At 53.1% G+C, this 22,845-nt stretch overlaps 1 protein-coding gene across 1 annotated transcript in view; it reads left to right on the forward strand.

The window, feature by feature from the left end:
* Nucleotides 1–20,615, forward strand: part of TIMM50 (translocase of inner mitochondrial membrane 50) — a 41,325-nt gene extending 20,710 nt beyond the window's left edge. Inside the window, exons 4-10 of the mRNA XM_034792285.1 lie at nt 5,139–5,197; nt 7,325–7,444; nt 10,078–10,182; nt 11,864–11,962; nt 17,797–17,953; nt 18,889–18,995; nt 20,120–20,615. Coding sequence (XP_034648176.1) covers nt 5,139–5,197; nt 7,325–7,444; nt 10,078–10,182; nt 11,864–11,962; nt 17,797–17,953; nt 18,889–18,995; nt 20,120–20,221 — 749 coding nt within the window. The 3' untranslated portion in view covers nt 20,222–20,615. The remainder of the gene's footprint in view (nt 1–5,138; nt 5,198–7,324; nt 7,445–10,077; nt 10,183–11,863; nt 11,963–17,796; nt 17,954–18,888; nt 18,996–20,119) is intronic.
* The last annotated feature ends 2,230 nt before the right edge of the window (nt 20,616–22,845 follow it).

Here is a 22,845-nt window from a genome sequence, read left to right on the forward strand (position 1 = left end):
TAGATGATCAGTTGGTCTCTTCTGGCCTTAAACTTGATGAAACTATATGGGCCGCAAAATCAGTCCCGTGTAATCTCGCCTCATCTCTTCCCCTCCACCCTATCCAATTGTTGAAAGCGGGCATAAGTTTTGGTACCACAGAAGAGGACTCCTGGTGAGTGGAGGGGCAGTTTTGATCACTCTGGCAGCACAAACACAGCGCTCCGTTCAAACCTCGGCCGGTCAGTGGGAAAGTTGCCTTTCCGATCAGGTTTACAGATATCTTCCCCCCTCCGCCCCCCCACGTTGAGTCTGTGTTTTGCTACTACTTCCAATGCTACATTCAGGGCAGTTTTCACACCCCGCTTGGTTATACAAGCTATAGAATTATTTCACTGTGATATTGTTGGAAACCCATCTGGTAAAATCCCAGCCCGACCGAGGATTTAAACTCTTCACTTCGGCTGCCTGGAAGCACAAATGTCCTTACCACTTTTTGGATTTAGGTGGCAGAGAAATGTGGGAGGAGAGCAGCTCGGTAGATGGAAAGCTGGATTATAAATATGTTAATTCTTTAATGTGTTTAAGCTGGATAGTGAGTGAGCAGTAATAAGCGTAACATGCTCAACTCCCCCTAGGGGGAAAAAAAATCAAGAAATAAAGTTACTTTACAATTCTAATCAGCTGAGTGAAAGGGCCAGTGTTTGAGTTGCTTCTCCAGAGCAGATGTACGGGTGCATAAACAGCGTGTGTGAGTCTCTTGTCGAGGGCAGAAGGTCAGGCAGGACTTGTGCTGGGATGGGAGGGTTAACAATTCTCCCGTCCCTACCCATCCCTGGGCATCACTGTGGGGGGAGCAGAGTGGGAAACTGATGTGACATTGAATGAAGGGGAGGGGGAAACGTGGCGCTGTAGTATGTCTGTCCCCAAGGGCCGGGAGCCATAGGCTTTCCAGATGCCGCCCTTCTTCGCCTGTTCCACTTGATGAGCAAAGAGCAGGGGCAGATTTCAGGACAGAGAGCCCCAAGGGGGTCAGAGGGGTGGGGAAAGGTCAGGCTCTGACAGCATCCTGTCGCAGCGCGGTCTCTCATACCTTCGTCCCGTCCAGCGTGCCTTCGCTTGCTTAAGATCGTTCTACAGCTGCTCGCTCATCTGTTCCATGGATCGGCGTGCTGAAGGAGCCGTAGACTCCCCCTCCACCAGGCTCTGACCCCCCCAATTCACCTAGGCCCCAGCTCTCTACCGCCCATGCTTCCTACTAGGCAAAGCTTTCCATATCTCCCTGATAAAGCCCACATGTTTCTGGATTTTCTTCCTACAGTGCGTTGACTATTCTGAATACCTGCATCAACACAATGCCATTGGGTAGACCTATTTAGGTTGGAGCACACCTCTCAATCATGCAGGCTGACTGTTCCTTTGACGTTTGCAGCGTGTCGGTCCCAGGATATTAGCGAGACAAGGTGGGCGAGGTAATCCTTTTATTGAACCAACTTCTGTTGGTGAAAGAGCCAACTCTGTGTAAACTCGAAAGCTTGTCTCTTTCACCAGCAGAAGTTGGTCCAATCAAACAGTGATTTCCAACCTGCGCTCTGCAGACTAAGATTTCCAAAGGGGTCCGCACCTCCATTTGAATTTTTTTAGGGGTCCTCAAATGAAAAAAGATTGAAAACCACTTCAGTGAAAGATGCTACTTCACCCACCTTGTCTGTTCGTTTCACAGCATTTAGGAGCATACACCTACCAGACGGCAAAGATCTGCCAGATTGTGGAGTGGGGTGTGTGTGTGTGTGTGCGAGAGAAGGGGGGTTACGGCCCTTATTCCGATCCCAATAATGCAGAATCTTAGTGAGAAAGTTTCAAGCATACGTCCTGCTTCGTCCTACAGTTTGTAAGGGAAAATAGCAAAGCGGTGGGGGAGGGGGAGGCTGACTTTCAGAGGTGTTGTGCTCCCACTGAGTTGAACCGGGGTGCTCAGCGAATCAGACCCTTTGTTACTTTTGCCCCCTCCCTAAAGGAGCCTGGAAAACAGAGGCAGATGGAACTTTGCTGAACTCTTTCAAAGGCAGAAGGTCCGGCGAGCGGAACACTTTCAGATCAAACACGTACAGAAACACACGGAGGAGGCAGGGCCTGGGCTTTGTCTGCCCGCGGACCCCTGAGAGCGAGTGAGCTGGGATAGGAAGCGCTTTTCACCTGCTCCGTTCAGCAGGCCTGGCATATGCTCCATCCAGATTAAAAGCCATTTTTCAGTCAGTGGCCCATTGTCCGACATAATAGAAGACTCCCCCTCCCCCTTTTCCTCTCTCCAAATCTCTGGCTAATTCTCCGAGCTCTTCCTTTTAGATTTAAAGATGAACGGGTTGGGGTTAACATAATTGTTTAACCACCATGCGCCAGCCATCATGTGACCTAGAATAATCTGTCAAGACACTGCAGACCTTTTCTTCACCTCCCCTGTGTTTAAAACAATGGGTACCTACTCCCCTGTAGACATGTGGCAGATAAACTTTCCACTATAGAGCTGAGCGCCCTCTCCCCAAAGCTATTATGTGTTCTTGGTTTTCCTAAGGTCACTTAGCTCTTCTATCGTGCTTTTCAGCTGTAGGCTGCAAAGCTATTGTCCTCCCTGTGTTACAGAGGGGAAAGCCAGGCATGGAGAATGTTGTGTGTTAGTTTCAGACCTGGAAACTGGTCAGTTTCTGAGCTCTGGTCAGTTTCAAACCTGGAACTAGACCCCAGGTGTCCTGTCTCCCCTGCATGCTAGAATTTTCAAAAGGGTGACGTTCGCGTCAAAAAAATATTAATTGGTGTTGCAGGTCTGTAATATTCCGCATGGGAGGGAAGGGGACAATTGGACACAGTCCAAGTTTAAAACATGATCCCAGGCCAGTAGACGGTAAACGGCAAATGAGACTTGGGTTTAAAACAATATCTTTTTCCCCCATGGTTTAACTTTTCCAGGGTGTGTGTTTTGTTTTGTTTTGTTTTTTAAAGTGTGGCATCTTGACAGTCAAAGTCCAACACAGCCTTGGCCGTGGTCAGATTCCCCTGTATGGGCCTGCAATTGACACCTGAATCCTGCTCTCAACGGCCCCATCATCATCCGCCCCAGCTGCTCGGTCTGCATTATCATAACAATTGCCCGCAAATTATGTCCCATTCAGTGCGCCTGCCTTTGATTGATTAACTTACAGTTTCTGTTTGAATAACCCTGGCCGCTAAGATGGTAAAGCTGTAATCTCAGAGGGATAGTTAACAGCGATGGTGTGGGGACTGCGGACTCAGTCACACGCTCTCTACAGCCTGACCCCTGCTTATGGGAACATCTGAAGAGACAGGAGGCCCGTAATTGAAAAATCCATTCCTTGTGTGCGTTGGGAGGGGCGGAGGATGCTTCTGCCTATGCAAGAACTGCATCAGATGGTCCGGATTGCCAGACAGCAGCCCACACTTCATCTGCTAGCATGGCGGAGGATTGGAAACACACTGTTGTATATTTTTGTTCCTGCACCACTGAGTGTTTTCCCTAGACTTCTGCTTTCTAGACACAGCCTCAGTGCCCCCAAAAGAAGTGCTGTCATTGGCATCTCATTTAGGGCAGCCTCCCTCCCTTTTAAAGATATGGGCTGAGATTTTCAACCGTGGCTAGTGATTTTGGGTGTCTCGGTGGTGGTGTTTTTTTTGAGTATCCAGCTTGACCCCTTAAAGAGAAGGGGCCTGATTTTTAGAAGGCTGCTGCTCCTTGTTTTCTGAGAATCCCCTTTAGTGCCTCAAGTTTGGGGCCTCCCCAAAATCTCTAGACACTTGAGTAGTTTGGCCCTGATTGGCAGCTAAAAACTATGTTCTTATACTGTTGTGCATATACCTTCCTTCCCCTTCCCCTCCTTTCACTCTCCGTTCATCCCTAAATTATGTTTGCCAGTTAAAGAATGAAATAGTTTGGGGTAACTTGCCCCCACCTCTCACTGATGCAACAGAAGACCTGTATATTTTAACGCATAAATTGCCACAAACATTTTGCCAGTCTAGTTTCCAGTTCTACTTGCTGTCACCCGCCTCCCCCACCCACTGAATTTACCTTCCAACCCTCTTTTTGGTGATGATGGAAAACTATCTTCTGCCTCAAAACAAATGGCTGCTTGGGGCACCGTTGTGCCGGGTGCTGCACAGACCAGTTGAGATCAGGGTCCCTGTTGTGCCAGGCGCTGCATGGACCAACTGAGATCAGGGCCCCCATTGTGCCGAGCGCTGCACAGATCAACTGAGATCAGGGCCTCCGTTGTGCCGGGCGCTGCACAGGCCCAGAGTAGTAACCACCACTCGTTGGGGGTGGTTTAATTGTGCCAATGGGATAGAGCAGCTACATGGGAGACGGTACAGCTGTGCCACTAGCCTTGGAGACAGACCCTGCCCCAAAGAGCGTACAGTCTAGACAGGGGGTGGGCTGGAAAATAGAGGCATAGAGAGGAGAAGGGACTTGTCTCTGGTCAGAGAGCAGGTTGGTGTTAGAGCTGGGAATAGAACCCAGGTGTCCTGAACGCCGAATCCGCAACCCTGTCCAGAAAATGCTACCTCCCATGCTGGCTGGCCTGGGGAAGAGGTGAGTAGACTCTGGCAGGGCTGGCTCACATGAATAGGCTCCTACATGAGGATGTTGGTACTTAACTAATCAGACCCTTTGCTGCAGTAAATTCTTACAGCGTCACCAGTTTTGGGGCTGGTTTTCTTGTGCAGAGTCTCCTTGGTGGAAGTATAATTGGAAGAGTTTGTGTCCCGAAAAGGATCCGCGGTTAATGAAATGCTAAATTCTATCTTGTACCTGCCTCTCTGGGTATTTTGTGTGTTGCCATCATCAATGAGCAAAGCAGGTTTGTGAGGGAAAGGAGCAGTAACCCTATTTTGCAGGTGGGAAACTGAGGCCCGCTGATGAAGTGACTTGGGCAAGATCTCCCAGGAAATCTGCAGGGAGCTAGGAACTGAACCTCAGCTCTAATGCCCCAAGCATCCTCCCTCCTGCCTCGCCTATTTGCATACGGTCCTTTCAGGATCCCTAGCAAGGCCGAGATTCGTTTCCCTGCTAGCTGCAATGTGTGGCGGGAAGACTTTCCCCACTCTAGACGCTGCTGCTACATGCAACTCTTCCTCTTCTCTTGCAGATCCAGTGGTGGTTCAGCAGCTCCGAAGGACGTATAAATATTTCAAAGACTATAGGCAGGTGAGTTGCCGCAGCTGGTCTTCAATAGCTCCTCGAAGGGCTGATCCTGGGCTCTCCAGTCAGGTAGCAACACCAGGGTAAATTTCACAGGCTTGAGCCAAATGTAACTCTTATGATTAGGAAACAGATCCCCCTCTCCAGATATTCGGGTAGGTCTATGGCAGTTCTTTATCAGTTGTCTTCTGATAACACACAGAGGCCCGCACGGAGATTGGGGGCCACCCTGTACAAACGTGTGATGAAAGACAGTCCCAGCTCCAAAGAGCTCACAATGACCTCAGGCTGCCTCCGATTTGTAAAACTGGGTCTCTTCTTGTCATGGATTTAACCTGGCCCTGGCATTTGAAGTTTGGCTTGAGAAGAAGGATGGCCCCAGGGGATAGGGCACTAGCCTAGGTCTTCGGGCATCTGGGTCAGTTTCCCTGCTTCGCCGCGGACTTCGGTGTGACCGTGGGCATGTCATTCAGCACCTCTGTGCCTCAGTTTCCCTCCTGTTAAAAAAGGGGGAGGGGCCTGATACTCCCCTACCACAGGGGAAGCCTGAAGTAGTTTGAATCCATGGGTAACAATAACAGTGAAGACAGTGCAGCAGACCAGGCAGACGAGCAGAGTTCGTACCCCGGGTCCGTGCCCGGCTTGTACCACCTATACTGTCCTGGCTTCCTGGCTGTTCTTCCCCCCGCTAGCTGGTTCAAGCTAGCTCCGCCGGGCTAACCCATGCACAGCTGTCGCTGTGTAGACATCCCCTAAGGAAGACCTCAAGCCATTAATGAAATAAGTTTAGGCTGACGGTTCTCATACTGAAAATTCGTAGATTCCAAGGCCGGAAGGGCCCACTGTGATCATAGCCTGCCCTCCTGCATAGCACCGGCCGGAGATCTTCCCTCTAATTATTCCTTTTGAGCGAGAGCTTTTTAAAAAATAAAAATAAAAAAATCCTACCTTGATTTAAAAATTCCCAGTGATGGAGAATTTGCCGCAACCCATCGGTAAGTTGATCCGGTGGTTCGTTACCTTCCCGGTTAAAAACGTGCGCCTTATTTCCAGTCTAAATGGGTCTAGCTTCAAAAAAAGGGTTTCTCTTCGTCTTGCCGAGATCAGCGTCCAGGCTTCTGTGTTCTTCCCCCTACAACGGTTGATGCTGCCCCGAACGTGTAGGTGTCGAGCTCTCTGTGTTGTGAATCTCATCAGCTATTCCAGGGCAGAAACTCGCCAACCTGAACCGTGGCCTGTCCCTTACACCGTGGCAGCTAAAAATCTCTTCACATCAGCAGCTTTGCTCTCGTTAGGAACTCACGTTCTTGTTAACGCTTCGAGCTTCTTGAGCCGTCTTCGCAGGGAAGGCGGAGAGGCCGCTGCCAGGCACGAATGGATAGCGGAGGACCGTTTTAGACCTCATTTTAGAGTGCCCCTGCTGACAAAGCACTGTTCACATCGGCGTTTTTCGTCAGCAAAACTTTTGTCGTTCGGGGAGAGTGGTTTTTCCCCACCTCCCTGAACCACACAAGTTTTGTTGCTCAGTTTCCAATGTTGACAAAGCCTTGGTTTCAGGGGGACACAGATAGGGAAGACTATACCAGGTTGGGAGGGGGTCTGTGTTCTCTGAAATCTCCCTCATTAGTTTTTGAGGCAAGCTGTAATGAGGTGTTAACGGTGTTCTCCTGTTCCCTCTGATTAAACAGAAGCCTGGTATAACAACTGGGAGTCGCAAGCATTTTTTCCAAAGCCGATAGGTTACGAGGTCAGCGTGGGGAGGGGGTCGAGGAGAGCAGGGAAGAAAGAGAGCAGCAGATGTTTAGATCTGGATTGAAACTGCCCCTTCCTCTGCCACCTGTCAGTAACACTCAGGTATTCAGGGGCATGAGAATAGCATTTTGGGAACGAAACCCTTTCCAGGAAGGAGGAAGTGCCAGTGGAGGGGGCTTTTTGTACAGCTCATGGGGCTTGATGTAGAGATGAAATGAACGATATCCATGATGCAGGAATTCTGTATCTCGCCCATGCATGTTAATGCAATGTGCCGGATAGCCATGCTCTTCTGCCCTGCTGCTCCAAGCTCCATCTTATCTGGCTTCCTCGTGCACCTGTAACTCCTTTACTCTGGCTTCCTGGGTCTCTTTCCTGCAGATGATTATAGAGCCCACCAGCCCAAAGCTGCTTCCAGACCCCCTGAAAGAACCATACTACCAGCCTCCCTACACCCTGGTCATCGAGCTGACAGATGTTTTGCTCCATCCCGAGTGGTCGGTAAGTCAGTCTCTCTCCCCTTTGCTGTCCTCCTTTCTGGAGAGTGTGTTTCAGGGGGGAGGAGGGCTCCTTCCCTCAAATTCTTTGTGTGTTGTTTCAAGTGCTTTCGCGACAGATACATGGGGAGAGGCAGTGGGTCAGTGCGTTAGTTGAGCTCCTGCTAGATCGTAAATGAAATCTAGATTAGTGGTCCCAGCATGGCGCCTGTTTTTCCCCATACAGGGCCACTCTATAGGTTGACCCAACGGTCAGACCACAAGTGGCTTCCTAAGAAAAGCCCTTGGTACTGCTAGTCAGGAATGGGGGTACAATTCTGTGCACAGAGAGCCCAGATGGGCTGCAGGTTAGGACTGGTGTGTGTGTGTGTGTGTCTAGGTGTGTAGCCTGGAACTGGAGTTGCCGGGGTACACGTGGTCAGGATCAGTGGGCTCTGTTCCTTATGGATAGTTCACTGACTTCAGCTGAATCGACCCTTGCTTTTATTCCGGGAGTGCTAGCTGGACTCCAGGCCATTCCCGCAGATCTGACAGCTGTAGCAAACAGACGCTGTGCGTTGTGCACTGGGAGTGGGGAAGAGATGGACCCCTGTCTGCATGATCCTAAAAGCTGTCCGTAACTAAACCTCTTCTCAGCAGGCTGCTTCTGAGAGGAGGGAACATCTGGTTGCGGGGGAGCCAGCTGCAGGCTGGACACATGCAGGCCTTCTGCTGTGTAAATGGGTGTGCTGCTTCAGCAGATGTGCTGGGCCAAAGAGGAGGGTGGTGCCAACAGAGACAAGGAGGAGGGATCGTATTTGCTCCAGCTTTTAAACTTTGGGTTCCTCTCCAGTACGTCACAGCATCTTGAGGCAGGATCGAATGACTGCAGACAGTGATCCACAAGCACGGAGGCCTACTGTCTGACACAGTGGGTCCCGCCCTAGGTTCTGGCCTAAAGCTGGAACAGAGCACCGACAAATGGAGAACTCGCCTTGCGGATCAAGCTGTTGAATCCAAGCTTCCTCCCTCCCCCCTCCGGCATCTTCATCCCAATCCAGTTTCCCCTCGGCAGTCATTAGTCCTGAACTACATTGATTCCCAAACTTTTCCAGACCCCGATTCCATTTGAGCTCCCCGCTTGGTAATGCGGCCCCCTGGCTGGGGGGAGAAAGGGGCCTGCCCTGCACTCACCCTGGACAGCAGCAGTTCCCATGTCTTGCAGCGTTGAGCCCGGCACCCTCCCCTGGGTATTGCGGCCTGGTGCACGTAGCTTTAGTGCCACTTGGGTTTAGCCCATCCATCGTCCCTCTGAAGATGGAGACAGAGGGGTGAGCAGGTCAGATTTGATTGGCATTGTGACCTAGTACATGTGGTTGCAACGCCACTCTGGTTCGGCCCATGGACGGCCCAGATGTCTCCCAAAGGTAACGGGCATTGCATCACGAACCACTTAACTAGTGTGCATTGGGTGCATGTAACTTGATCACAAAACGGCGATTTGCACGTAATCAAGGGAAAGGAGGCCGTAGAATTGGAGAGAGATGCTAGCGTTCCAGGATATGCTGGGAAGTCTGGAGTTCTCCACGGATTTGAAGGACAGCTGATCACTCTATTTCAGCGGGCTGGCCAGTCCTTGCTCTTACATAGAGGGGAGCTTGTGGACAGAGCAGTGCTGCTAACTTCCAATAACCCTGACACCACTCGCGTGTTTGAGTTGCTAACTCGCCAGGCACGGAGCAGGGCGTCTTTGGGATCTGAGCATTGGTTTAACACACAGTCTGTCGGGTTGTGGTCCACAGAGCAGGCCTGCCCAGTGCTTGGACCGACAAAGACACCCAAGCAGGTGGGGAATGAAGGGTTTGGGAGAGTTGCATCCTTCCACTGACTCCCCCTTCTCCATTGCATCAAACATAAGCTGCTTGTGTTCATTCTCAAGGCCCTTCATGGCCTCTCCCCTACCCGTCTCTATAGTTCGCTATTGAGAAGTTGACTCCGGCCTCCCATCGGCCCCCGGCACCAGCCGCCCATTTGTGAAAGTCTCAGACATGCACCTTTGTGCTCCTATCCGTGCTGCTTGGGAGGAGTTCTCTGTAAGCATCCGCCTGATTAACTTCCCACAGGTCCCTCCTTCACACTCCTTTCCCATGAGGCCTACAGAAAAATCAACTGTGGTTGGGTCGCTGAGTGATGAGACCACTGGCTGCTATGCTGAGCAGTGTTGTTGTCTTGTTTCCTTGTACTCCCCCGTCGGTCTGTGTGTCTGTCTCAGATTGTCAGCCCTTCGGGACGGGGATCGCCTTTTTGTTCTGTTTGTTTGTCCAGTGCCTGACACAATGGGGTCCTGCTTCTGGGCCCTACAATAATACGGGATACGGCAGGACGGGACTCCTAGGCGCTATGATAATACGTGAGTCGGGGGGGGGAGAATCTCATGAAGAACCGCTGGCCTCTTTCTCAGACTTCCGTGTGCCTTATTCCCCTGTGTTCTCTCCATTCTGCGTGGCAGCCCTAGAGCGCTTGGCTACTCTCCCTGCTGGACAATGTGATGCCAGGCAGGCCTCCGATAGCAGCCTCTCTGTTGAAAATCAGTTCCTGTCCTTCCCTAGCGAGTTGTCATCTCATGGCTTTTCTTTCTGTCCCTCCCTTTGTCTTCAGCTAGTAACTGGCTGGCGCTTTAAGAAGAGACCGGGCATCGACAGTCTGTTTCAGCAGCTGGCGCCGCACTATGAAATAGTCATCTTTACGTCGGAGACGGGCATGGTGAGTGCTGTGGTGCCGAGGGGCGGGTCCTGCGCCCCGCGGGGCGTGATCGGTGCTGTCTTCTCAGACAGGTGCAGCTGGCATGCCCTGGCTAAAAGAGGGGGTGGGAGAGCCTCAGAGCTTCTCCAGCAGTCTCTGACAAACCTGGCTGTGCGGCGTACAGATGGGGACGCGCTGTACTCCTTGTGTTACCGACTCCAGCCGTTGGGCTGGCACCCTCTTTTGTGGCCCTTAAACCTGGGGCTGGGGGGCGGGGGGGAGGGTTGGTTTAGCCCAGTGTAGGGGAGTTGATTGGTTATTCCCAGACTCCCAGGAGCAAGGATCCCCCTTGCTGTGCTAGGCAAAGTCTTTCCAGTGAGTCTCCGCATACTCTTGACCTGCCTTCAGTAGATAGTTGGGGCGCGAATGGCAGAGTTTGGACCATGCCACTGCTCATTTGAATATATATGGACTCCATCTTCTCCATTCACCCTGTTGAATTGGGGCTATTGCCGTGCTAATTTGGTGGGACTGTCCGCGAGAAGGGGGGATGTTTGTGTCCATAGGGCAAAAAACCCTGCCCTTGTTGGAACCTAGTGAGGGAACAGCATGCACCTGGCCAGCCGTGCTGCCCTCAAAGCACGTCAAGGGAATGGCTGGCCCGTGCTGTGATCTGCCATAGCTTCCCCTTTGGTGCACGGCTGGGGGGGGGGCGCGGATTCCTGCAGGCTGCCCCAGCAAAACGCACCAGCTTCACGAGACATGTCTGAACCCAAGTCCACAACGGGGCACTCCTGAACTCGGGGGTGCACAGCCACTGGGTGCCTCTCTGTCTCCAGAATGATTAAACGCCCCATCCAATGTTGCCTACAATAATTTGTGTGAATTGTGGGCTGGGGAGATGCCGGCTTTTGTGGGGTCTGCTGGAGACCTTGGTAATGACTAACCTTTAACTAACCGTGCCTTGTTCCTTTCTGCGTTCCTGACCAATGCCTTTTCTAGCCTCCTCCCTAGTGCATGTGTTTCTTGTGTTACTACTGCCAAACTTGGCCAGCTGTGACATCAAGCTGCACGATGGATTTGGAGATGTATCTGGGTGACCGAAAAGCGCATCCGTTTGCTTTGCGTACATCCTGGAAGAAATGCCTGGGAGCCGTTAGTAAAGCTGGTCAGGAATTTTCCATCTGACTGATTTTCTGACGGAAAATGCCCTTTTCGCAGAATGGAAATTTTCCATGGGTAAATTTCTGTTTTACCGAAAAAAATGTGATTGCTTTCTGCTGGGAAAATCAAAATCATGGCTCCCCAACTGCTCGTGTTGTCAGTTTCACATTCTGCCTCCAAAAGCGGAAAATGTTTTGTTTTGGAGCTCTAAAATGCACTTTTTCTGAACTCCCTTGCCAGGAAAAATGGCACCTTTTTGACCCCATTCGGGATGAGGTTTTTTCCAAAACTGTTACATTTTTCACTGGAAGATATTTCCATCTTCCAGCCAGCTGTATGCATTAAGTTGTCCTGGACTTCTGAAACCCGTGCCTGATTTTCTTTAGCTTCACTTATCCACATGCTACTACTCAGAAGCTCTGTTGCTGACCCCTAATGTTTTTCAAGATGTGTCTATGAGTGAAGAGCTGTGGATGCATTTAAGCCTGCAGGGTTGTCTGGTAAGGGCCTTGAATCACCCCTCTTCTTTCTCCTCCAGACGGCATTCCCCCTTATTGACAGCGTGGACCCTCATGGATTCATCTCCTATCGGCTTTTCCGAGATGCCACCCGTTACATGGATGGACACCACGTTAAGGTATCTTTACTGGGGGTTTTGGCTTGAATAGTTTCGCCGCTTCCTAGTGTGGGAGATCCCCTAATAATCTCAGAACACATCTATGCTGGAGTGAGCAGGAACTGACCGGGTCTGAACGTTTTGTGGTTAATGTGCTGCTTTCAAACCTTTGCCTACGTATCGTGATGTCACCTCGCCCTCTAGCTCCGCCGATGCCCACTCAGTCCTGTCCTGTCGCCTCCCCGTGCTGTTCCAGTCTTGGACTAGTCACGCGGCTCTGCCAGTTAACTTCAGTCTGTGCTCTTTCCCCATCAGAGGCTCATGGTGCCGAGTTTTTCCAGCTTACGTAGTGGGTTTTGTGTTGTGACCCTCAACAGCTAAAAAGCATTTAAGCCTCTGCACCAGCCAATTCATCCCAGTAGAAGCATACGCCAAAAAACCTCTTTACAGCTTTCTCAAGTAAAGGCTGTAAACTGCTGAGCTGAGATGGAGGGGTCCTCATCCAAGGGTATGATGGAAGCAGAAGTAGCAGAGAGATCTTCCATTGCCCCTGGCGCGTGCTGGGGGAAGTGCTTGAAAGGGAAATGGAGTCTCCTTCATCGAGTAACCTCAGCTTCGTGCAGATGTGACCCCGTCTAGCTCTGAGTCACGTCTGCTGACTTCACCAATGCAAATTCTAGTGTGTGGCTGTCAGAGAATGTGACCGTTCTGGCTGTAATCTTGCTTTGAAAGGTGACCAATGGCTCGGGGAGCATGCTGGCTTTGTGCCCTTTGATACCTAAGGAAGGCCTCTGGGGGACTTTGTCTAGTTGTTTTCATTCACTGGGGCTTCTTGATGTGAGGACTCAGGGTACGTTTACACTTTGCCACAGGGCAGACTTTGGGGATGTGAATTGCAGAACACACCCAAGTATTGTGGGAACTAAAAGGTTCCTAGTTTGCACTAACGTCCTCTCCATTAATGCAAAGTAGGCACCTTTTAGTTCATACTGGGGGTAACTAGAGTGCAATACTTGAGTGCGCTCTGCAGTTCACACTCCCCACATGGTCTGAAGTGTAGGCAAGACCATAACCTCAGGAAAATGAATCAAATGAACGAATCCACTTCAAATTCACACCTTTCGTTAACCTGCATTACATCCCCGTGTGAGCAAGCTCGCTCCGAATTAGTGGCCTTCAATTGGTTGACCTTAATTTAATTTGGAAGTGAATTAAGATAAAAAATGAATTCAAGTCCCTTTACGTCTGAATAAAAGCATCCACGTGGGTAGAGCCCTGCGCAGATACAAAAACTTGGATCTGCATCCGATCCGCGAAGATGGTTGGTAATACCACCGCATCCGCGGATGCAGATATCTATGGATAAAAAGTGGATTTCCAGGGCTGTACAAATGGGTGTGATGCAATTTAGCTAATCCGCCTAAAAGTTAATTGGGATTAATTTTCCTGGCTGTCCTCGTGTAGACAAACTCCGGTTTTGTCTGCTCTCCAAGACCCTATGGAGAACTGGCAAACTGGTGACGTTGCAGATGCCAAAGAAACGACGCCAGATTCAGAGGCGAAAGCGACTTTTGTTTCAGATGTTTAAAACTTTTTGTTTGAGACGATGGCCAATAAACTCAAACACTCGAGAGAACTGTCTTTCCAGCTGAAAAGGTTCCTCACCTGCCCTTCTTCGTCATCCAGCACAATCAAGGGACGATCAGGCTTCATATTTCCAGCTTTAAAAATTAGCAGAATTGCAAGGGGGGGCGGCCAGGTAAAGGAGAAAAGCGGGGGGGGGGAAAGGCAATTGTTCCCTTGTGCAGGTCATCTTTAAAACAAAGGCCGCTGCTCTGAGCTTTGCTGCTTCGGCATGATGTAGATCCCTGCCTGATTGTGCTAGATTATTACCAAACCACCGAGAGCTTTCCCTTGACTGACTCCATGCATTGGTTGTGTTTAACAAGAGGCCCCTCTCAGCTGTCAGCTGTCCAGAAACATGCTGTATGTTAATTTCAGTTTGTCTCAGCGGCTGGCGTGCGGGGGGAAGGGAGGCCCTCCTGCTCTTTGCTCTATCCTCCAGTGAGTGATGGTACGTACAGCATCTGCCTGATTCCTCATTGCCACAGTGGCAGAATGCGAACATGGAGACGCTCCGTGACAACCTTGTCTGCCCTGACCTTGTATTCCTGTGTGTCTGCAACTCGGGCACTCTGAATCCAGCAGAAGGCTTGATTCTCTGGGACTTCTAGACACGCGTGCACAGCTGCCTGGCTGGATGTTAAAACTCTCCCAGGCAGGTTAGACCGCTTTTGGGATGTAGGCAGCTCGAAATTCACAGCTGCTCTGTACTTTCTCCCGCTCTGAGCACAGTAGTGTTAGCCTTGGGTCCCCATGCGATGCCCGACGTCCGTGAAATAGTCCCATATCGCCTTTGCATCTAGGCAGCGCTCTGCCCGCGAAAAGCTGCCCTCTCTTTCCCCAGCCCTTGCCTTGTGCTCTGTAATTCGAACACCTCTGTCCGTGCTTCACAATAGAGCAGGGATGTTTTGCTTTGCTATGGACCTTCTGTCTCTCTTCCCCCACACACGCCCGCCCTCCCTCTCACCTCCCATCTGCTGTCCCGGGGTGGGCAGGGCGTCCTTTTCTCTCAGGACAGCGCTCTCTGTGTTTTGATTGTTTGTGGATTTTGGAGGGGGCGGGGCGGCTTTGCAAGGAGCAGCCCTGCTGTTCCAGCCAAGATGTCGCAGCTTTAGAAAGAGCTCGCTGGTACCGTAACCGGGATTCGTTCCCCAGCGGGACGTTTTTTTGTTTATGACTGGAATATCACAGAGGAGGGGACAGGGCGACAAGTGTGTAAATCAGATCTGGCGGCTGCGTCGCGGTACTGCCCTGTTTACGGCTGGTACTATCAAAAAATAACAACAAACAAATTCTGGGTTAACTCAGCTTTTAAATCCGTTGCCCTGTTGTCACTTCTGTGCTATTACCAGCCCCATGTGCAGCGATCGGATGCGGTGAATATACATCCCTCCCCACTACCAGTCCTGGCAGGGACTGTAGATCTCCCCACACACACACCTTCCAGTGTGTTTATCTCTGCCATACCCTGTCTGAGCAGCGCTAGCGAGGTCAGGCAGTGATCCAGACACTGTATGGGGGAGGTAGTGCAGCCTAGTGGATAGTGCACTGGATTGGGACTTGAGGCTTGGGCTCAGTCCCTGGCTCTGCCACCGGCCCCCTGCGTAAGTTGCTGCCCCTCTCTGCCTCAGTTTCCCCATCTGTAAAATGGGGGCTAATGAGACAGGTTTCCTTGGTGAAGTACTTTAAGCTCTAAGGATGGAAAGGGCTAGATGAGAACTAGTGGTTGCTGTTGGATTCCTGGCCTTCTGCACCGCCCAGTGCCACAGGTGGCTCTTCACCAGCCTTTACACGAGAAGAAGAGTCTGACTAGCTTCCGTTTTGCCCTTCAAGCTTACGGATCCCGCTGTGTGCAGACCCGTGTCCGCACAGAGCTGTGCTAGGCAGTAGGGAATTCTGTCAGATCTGCACCGGGCCCAGGACAGGTGTGGGGGAGCAGAGAGAGAGAGGCGGATGCGCGGCTGGTTCAGTTGTTACACGGTAGTCTGAACGCTGCCGCTCTCGGGCTGGCGGAGCTGCCGTTGAGGCCAGTGGGATTTCCACGTCTGGTGCGTGAGCAGAATCCGACCCTAAGCATGTCACGTCCGTAGAAGGCTTCATCTGTGCTGGAAGGGAACGCTCTGCCTTGGCAGCTGCAGAATGAGCATGCTTTGGGGGCGAGGGGGCTGGAGAGGAGGGGTGAAATGCCCTCGTTCCTACGGGGAGGGTGAGATGTTCGTGTCTGGTATTTAGATTTTTGCCAAACCCGGCCTCTGGGTCCAACCCCAGCAAGGTGGACTCAGCTTTTCACCCTTCCCACGTGGTGCCTTAGCCAAAGCCAAGTCACCAGGCTGAAAACAGGGGTGACTAGGTGAATTGTAATAGGCTGGGCTGCGCAGGACTTAAACTCTGTGAATGATTGGACAAGCGTAGAGTTGACTCGGGGTGGGGGGGGAGTTATGAGGAGACCTTTAAACCTCTGTTCGGCACGAACACTTAGGGCTGGTCTACACTTTTGGATCGATCTAAGATATGCAACTTCAGCTACGAGAATAGTGTAGCTGAAGTCAACGTATCTTAGATCGACTTATCTCCTGTCCTCACGGCGCAGGATCGATGGCCACGGCTCCCCCCGTCCACTCCACTTCTGCCTCTAGCGCTGGTGGAGTTCCGGAGTCGGTGGGGAGCACATTCGGGGATCGATTTATCGCGTCTACATGAGACGCGATAAATCGATCCCCGATCGTAAATCCCATGAACTGCTCAAGAGCAGGGTGTTACCCTGCAGTCCTTGGACAAACATCTCCCTCTTAGAAGTGTCGGGCTGGTAGGGACCTCGAGAGGTCACCTAGTCCAGCCCCTTGCGCTGAGGCAGGACCAAATCAACCTACCCATCCCTGACTGGGGTTTGTCCAACCTGTTCTTAAAACCCTCCAGTGACGGGGATCCCACAACCTCCCCTGGGAATCTGTCCCAGTGCTTCACTCCCCTGAGAGTTAGAATGCACAGGGTGTTGCGTATGGCTGCCTGTCCCCCTCCCCCCAGAGGTGGCTGCGTTTCAGCGGTGTGGTGCGCACGCTTTGGGATGAACACAGCTCCGAGAAACAAGTCCGTGGAAGAAAACTCAGGCGTTCCTGGCTCCGAGTCCCATGCTGCCTTTCTGCCACAATGGGAAGCCATCCTGCAAGGTAGCCCAGAAGTGGCCTGAAATGTGCCGAGGGGAAAGCTTCAGTTGGAGAAGCAGGAAAACGTGATCCCCAGGGAGATGTGATGTGACTGACAGGCAAAGGGTGTGGGAGAGGGTATGGATCTAACCAGCAGGGAGGTATCTTTCCAGCAGAGCTGGCAGCATCTCTCTGGCAGCAACCCACACCCACCCACCCTGTCGTCGTTGCTCTAAGCCGTCTCGCAGAGTCGACTGCTCCCCCCTCCCAAAGCCCTGGATTTTTAGGGCTTGCCCCGGAGATCTGGAACAGTGAAACGTGACTCTGAACCAAAGCCGTAACGACTGCGCTTTGCCCGCAGTGCTGGGGATCTGTGTGCTACGGGGCGGGACCCCTCGGGCGGAGCAGGTGGATGGATTGAGTCGTTGGTGGCTTTCTTGAACAGTTCTACCCCAGTGTGAGCCCCGGAAGCTGTGCTGAGCCAGGGGCAAGCTGCCCTCCTTGTTTAGTCCCTAACATGGGACACAGGCCGTGTAGGCAGGGGAACAACCTCCTTAGAGAGAGGAGGGTGACCAGAAACATCGTTGGCTCAACGTGCAAACTCTACCGTCCCTGAGGAGAAAAGTCCTAGGATTTCCTCCTCCCCCAACCTCACGTGCCCTGGGCTTGACGCTGATCTATCCCAGCTGTAGCTGGACCCCCCAGGGCATGAAGAACTGTGTCTGATTGACCTGTCTGAAGGCCCTCGGGGGCTGGGGCCCCCACTTCCCATGGGTGCCATGCCCATCCCCTCGGGCTGCGTCTGCCGGCGTTTTCCCTGCCACCTCCCAGCCACAGTAGAAACTCTAGGATTGCAAGTCTAGCGCAGTTGCTGATTTTCGAACTGCCGGGTCGGTCTGGACCCACATGGTGGCCAAAACCCCGGAATGCTCCTGTTCGGTGGAGGGGCTGGGAGGAGGGGACGGAAGCCCAGCCCAGGCTGGGCGGGGGGAGATCTGTCTCCGCAGTGCCCCGTGGTGCCGGCTGCGCCGGGTTCTGGGGCGCTGGAGAGCGTAGGTTTCAGCTTCTGTCCCGTGTCCCCACGTCTAGGATATTTCCTGCCTGAACAGAGACCCCGCCAAGGTGGTGGTGGTGGACTGCAAGAAGGAGGCATTCCGCCTGCAGCCCTTCAACGGCATGGCGCTGAAGAAATGGGACGGCAGCTCCGACGACAGGACGCTCTTCGACCTCGCCGCCTTCCTGAAGAGTAAGGGGGGAGGAGGGGTCCCTCTGCCAGGGGTGGCTGCTGGTGGGTGGGTGAGGGGTGGGGGGACTTGGGCGATGAAATTGGACCAGATCATCGCTCCATAAGGCCATGGGACGGTTACAGGAGCAGCTCCTGCCGCCTGGCTCGGCGACGGCCTGACCCGTTCCTGTGGGTGAGGGAACACTGGGTTTATATCTGGAAGGTCCGGGCGTTAGCCCCCGTCCAGCTGCTCCCTAAGTTCCCACAGAGAGCGGGTCTCTCTGGGCCTCTCTCCTGGGAACAGGCAGCATTTCAGAGAGGGGCCTAGACAGAGGCACCAGAATGGCGGACCAGGGGGCTGTGGCCCATCCACTTTTTGCCCCTCCCCTGAGGCCCTGCCCCCCGGCTAGACTGGAAACTGTAGCCCGGGGAGCTGCGGACCCTCCACCTTCCTGGGGTGGGGCGGCTTAAGAGCAGCCCCCGGCCCGTGTCCCTCCCGCCCAGGGCAGATGTAGGATCCATGGCTCCCCACAGCTGCCTGGGCAGTTCTTGCCAGAGCCCGGCTGCAGCTCTTCGGCCCCAGAGCCAGGTCGGGGTAAGAGCCATGAGGGGAGCTGTGGACCCTCCACCTGCCCTGGGCCTGGGGACATAGGCTAGGGCCTGCTTTTGGTGCCACCCTCCTCCCCCCCACGCAAGTGGAGGGACCTGGGTCCCTGGCCTGGTTCCAGCTTCTGGCTTGGCTGGGGGGCGGGGCCTCGGCAGAAGAGGTGGGGCAGGGGCGGGGCCCCAGAGAGGACGAATCCGTCACCCCTGGGTCTAGACCCTCTGACCCCAGCAGGAACGCGATGCTGCTTCTACGCACGCAGTGCAGATCCCTGCCTCCCAGACTGGCTTTGTCTGACGTGTTCGCATGGCCATGCTCAGCCTCTCCTTCCCCGCCTCTCGTTGCCTGATAGCTATTGCCTTGAGCGGGGTCGAGGATGTCAGGACAGTGCTGGAGAACTACTCGATGGAGGACGACCCGCTGGAAGCGTTCAAACGCAGGCAGTCTCAGCTGGAGCAGGTAAGGGCGCCGATCTCACGGCTCCTGCCGCCCCGAAGGCAGGGGGCAGCGTGGAGTCTGTCCTCAGAGCCTTGGCGGATGGGGTGATGACGAGCTCGGGGCCCCTTTGTGCCGATGCTGCCAGACAGAACAGAGCTTAGACACAGCAAGGATAAGGAGCGGGTGTTGGGAGCAGGGTAGGTTCCTACTCGCTAGTCACGTGGAATAGAATAGTGTCTTGTTTTTAATCTGTTCAAATGTGGCAAGATCCCCCCGCCCCCTCTTCCCCACTTGCTTGTGGTGAGCGCTATGGAAACCCTAGACAGATGACCAGCGACGCGAGGGGGTGGTGCAGCTGGGAGCACTGGCAGAGTCCTTCCCCGGGAAGCGTTAGGAAGGTTTCGGGGACTGCTCTGTACTCAGGTATCCTATTGCCGGCTTAGAAACTTACCGAAATCAGCCCTCCCGAGATAAGTACCTTGCTACTGGGCTAACTGCATCCACGCTAAGGGTTGTCCCACTTTAATGCTAGCTGTGTCGCAACCAATGTAGTTGTTACGATCGTCACGATAGAGCCCTAGCTTTTCGTCAGTAGATCTGGGAGAGCTTTACAAAGGAGGTCGGTATTGTACACACGGGGAAACTGAGGCCCGGAGCAGGGAAGTGACTTGCCCGAGGCCAGCCAGCAGCAGAGTTGGGAAAAGAAACCAGCATTCCCACGAGCCCCTCAACTGTATTTCACCTGTCAGGCTCACCGTGGTGTGGAGCATATCCGTGACAGGCTCACCTGTGTGTAATTAGTGTATGCTCACTCACATCTCAGCCTGGCTGGATGTGTGCTGGCAAGAGCCATCACCTCCCGTTGGATTTTGATGCAGTGATTTATCGCTTGTGCGTCGTCTGTTGAAGGATGGGCTGGGGGTGAAAGCACAGGGGTGGCAATCCGATGTTCAGCCTGTTCCCACCGCTGCCACCAACTCCTTGTGGGAACTTGGACGATCACTTCACCCCCCGGTAGCTGTGGCATAGACAGTGGCTAATAGTGGAAGGCTCGAGGAAGCCCTCAGCTCGGTGCCGTTGGGGCCGTGTGGGGTTGGGAGCACACCCCAGTAACGCAGGCCTTGTGTCCTTCCCTATGCGTGCAGGAGGAACAGCAGTGGCTCGCCGACCTGTCCAAGAACAAGAAGCAGCAGCTTTTCCTGGGCTCCCTGGCAAGCCGGCTATGGCCTCGGTCCAAGCAACAGTGACTCTCTCCTGTGCAGCCCCACCCGCTTGTGGACCATCAGAGCAGCGTGGTCTGGGGGGTGAGGTTCCAGCAATGGCGTCCCATCTACAAGGCCTGCAGAACTGCCTTCAGACGTAGCCCTTTCCAGACCCCCTCTGCAGGGTGGAGAGCCGGCCGGCAGAGATTCCCGCACCAGCTCTACGGTGGCCTAGTGGGGCCTGTGTGTCTACAGAGAAATGGACTTACCTCAGTACAAATAAAGGGAGGGTGGGGAGGGTCAGTCCCTTATTAGCTTCTAGATCTCACCCCCCTCTGTATCGTGTTTCCTTCAGACAAGAGAGAGGACCGTGCTGCTCCTGTTGGCGTGAATGGAACCGATGGTACGCACGCCTCAAATAAAGGGTCATCTTTCTACAGGCGGCTTATGACGCTTCCCTGCTTTGCTCTTCTCACTTAGTCGTGGATGGGGGTAGGAGGTGGTGGCTTCCCTGTGGGTGGGAGACGGGGGGGCAGTTGATCCATTCAGTCACTACGAGAGGGCACCCGCCTTAGCCCCATCGGGGTTTGCCAAGGACTGGTGTAGCTGGGGCCACAAACAGTCTTTTGGAAGGGCGGCGGGAGGTAGATGGGGCACAGATCGTCCAGTCTCTGAGCGCGAGGGGAGCAAGCGGTCCCGATGGTCTGCTCCCTGCCAGACAGGATGGGCAGGGGCGTCTGGCCCCACACGCACTGGGAGAATGTAGAAACAAGAGGGGCGAATAGCTGTGAACCTATAAAATGCACCTCCAGCGTGAGGCCATCTGGCCCTCCCATTTCAGGGCTAGTGTGACCCCTGCTTGTCCAGGGGTCAGACTACAGACAGTCACTGAGGCCTTCTGCCCTCCGTTGGAGCGGCCATCTACATACCCAAGTGAGCAGAGAATTCCTGAAATCCTCTTCCGTTTCCTTTAAACGTTCCTTCCCCGAACCCTGCCGCCGGCCTTGCTGGGGGAGGTTTAGGTAGCACGCTCCCACCTCTTGTCTGACATCCATTTCCCCAACTGCACTGACCTTTCCCACTCCAGAGCCGGGATTGCCTGCTCCCTGTTAAATAGATTGGCTTCAGTCTGCGTTTTGGTGCAGGGGGGGAGGGCAAGGACTTGGGCAGATTGGCCACCAACCCATCGAGCGAGGTCTATGATTGTGTGAGGCCGGAGCAGCCTTGCTTTTGTCCTAAGCATTATTGTAAAGTATAAATGCCGGGGGCTTCTAACAACAATAAACCCACCGTAGATTTGAAGCCAAAAAAGCATGTGTTTGAATTTTTAAGTAAGATCCTTGGGGTTTTTTTCTTATCCCTTCCTGAAGTTGGAAGGAAGTGACCGGAAGCGATTGACAGCCTCCTGTGTTTAGAGTCTGCCATCGCTTGGGATGGGGACTTGTGTATTATTATTTGAAAGGAAACAGATGGGGAAGGACAGTTCCAAGTGTGGTGAATCCCTGTGTATTAATTGCCTGATGCAGGTTAAAATTGCAGTTGTGGAAGCGGCTGGAAGAGGGAGTGTTCCTGTTTTGATTCAGGAAAACAGGTCCTAGTTTCTATCCCAAGACCAAAGCTGGATGTAAACAGGAAAGTAAACAGATTGGGATGAGCAGACGCAGCGTTTCCTTAACCTGGTGGGATTGGTTCACTCTGAGTCCAGTTCAGGCGGGCTCTGCCGGCTAGAACTGAGATTACGGCGTGGTACACGCTGGCGTGGCTACGCCGGTATCGCCTGCACGCCGGGAAGTTTAACTGGCTTTCAGCAAACCAGGGTGAGATCTCGGCACTGCGCCAGGGTGAAATTTACCAGCCCACCTACTCAATCTGCCGGTGCAGCTGGAAAGTCGATGGATATCTTATTCACCCGTCAGAATAATTTCCCTCGCCTCCCTGCTTTGTCCCGTCCCGTTTGTTAACGGGATTAACATAATTTAGGGTTTGAATGTAACATTTGCCTCTTGTATCCACTGCTTAGCCCAAGGGAGTGGGTGAGCTGGGAAGAGCCGTCTCTCCCTGCTGTCCCGTTTCCCTCAGCCAGGGTTCGTTAATTCAGCCCGTGATCTCCCCTTGCCATTTTTGTTGTTTCCTCATTCTTCGTAGAAAGAATAAGGAGAAATAAAAGGCACTTCCCGTCAGGAACTGAGCCTCGATCTTTCCCACACTTGACTCCAGCCAACAAAACAAACAGCAAGGCAGGCGGAACCAGCCATCCTGCCTTGGCAGGGGCTGCTGGGGAGGGATGGGGCGGGGGGGGGGGTAGATAAGCAACTGAGTTGTTTTGAACATAAACAGGACACGGGGCTGTAATACCTGGTTCTCTCGGAGGTGCTGTATTTAGAAAAGCCGCCTCCGGAGGGGGGGTGGAGGGGTGTGCTGAACAAGTTTGGGCTGTTTGATTTTTTTGTTTTTTTCCCCCCCCCCCCCTTCTCCAGGGTGGAAGGAGGCGGCAGATGCATCTGTAGGAGATAGAGGGAGTAAAGCTGTGGTTACTCCAGCCTGTCCTTTGGCTCCTGCAATCAGCTGATCTCTTCCGCATCCCAGGCACGGATCCCTGCGTTCAAACCCCCAGCAGCCTTTGCTTCCCAGGTAGAACGAGGGCTGGGGATGACCAGCAGCCAGGGAGG

Source organism: Trachemys scripta, chromosome 16 (assembly GCF_013100865.1).
Source record: "Trachemys scripta elegans isolate TJP31775 chromosome 16, CAS_Tse_1.0, whole genome shotgun sequence".
In the NCBI taxonomy this organism is placed as follows: domain Eukaryota; kingdom Metazoa; phylum Chordata; order Testudines; family Emydidae; genus Trachemys; species Trachemys scripta.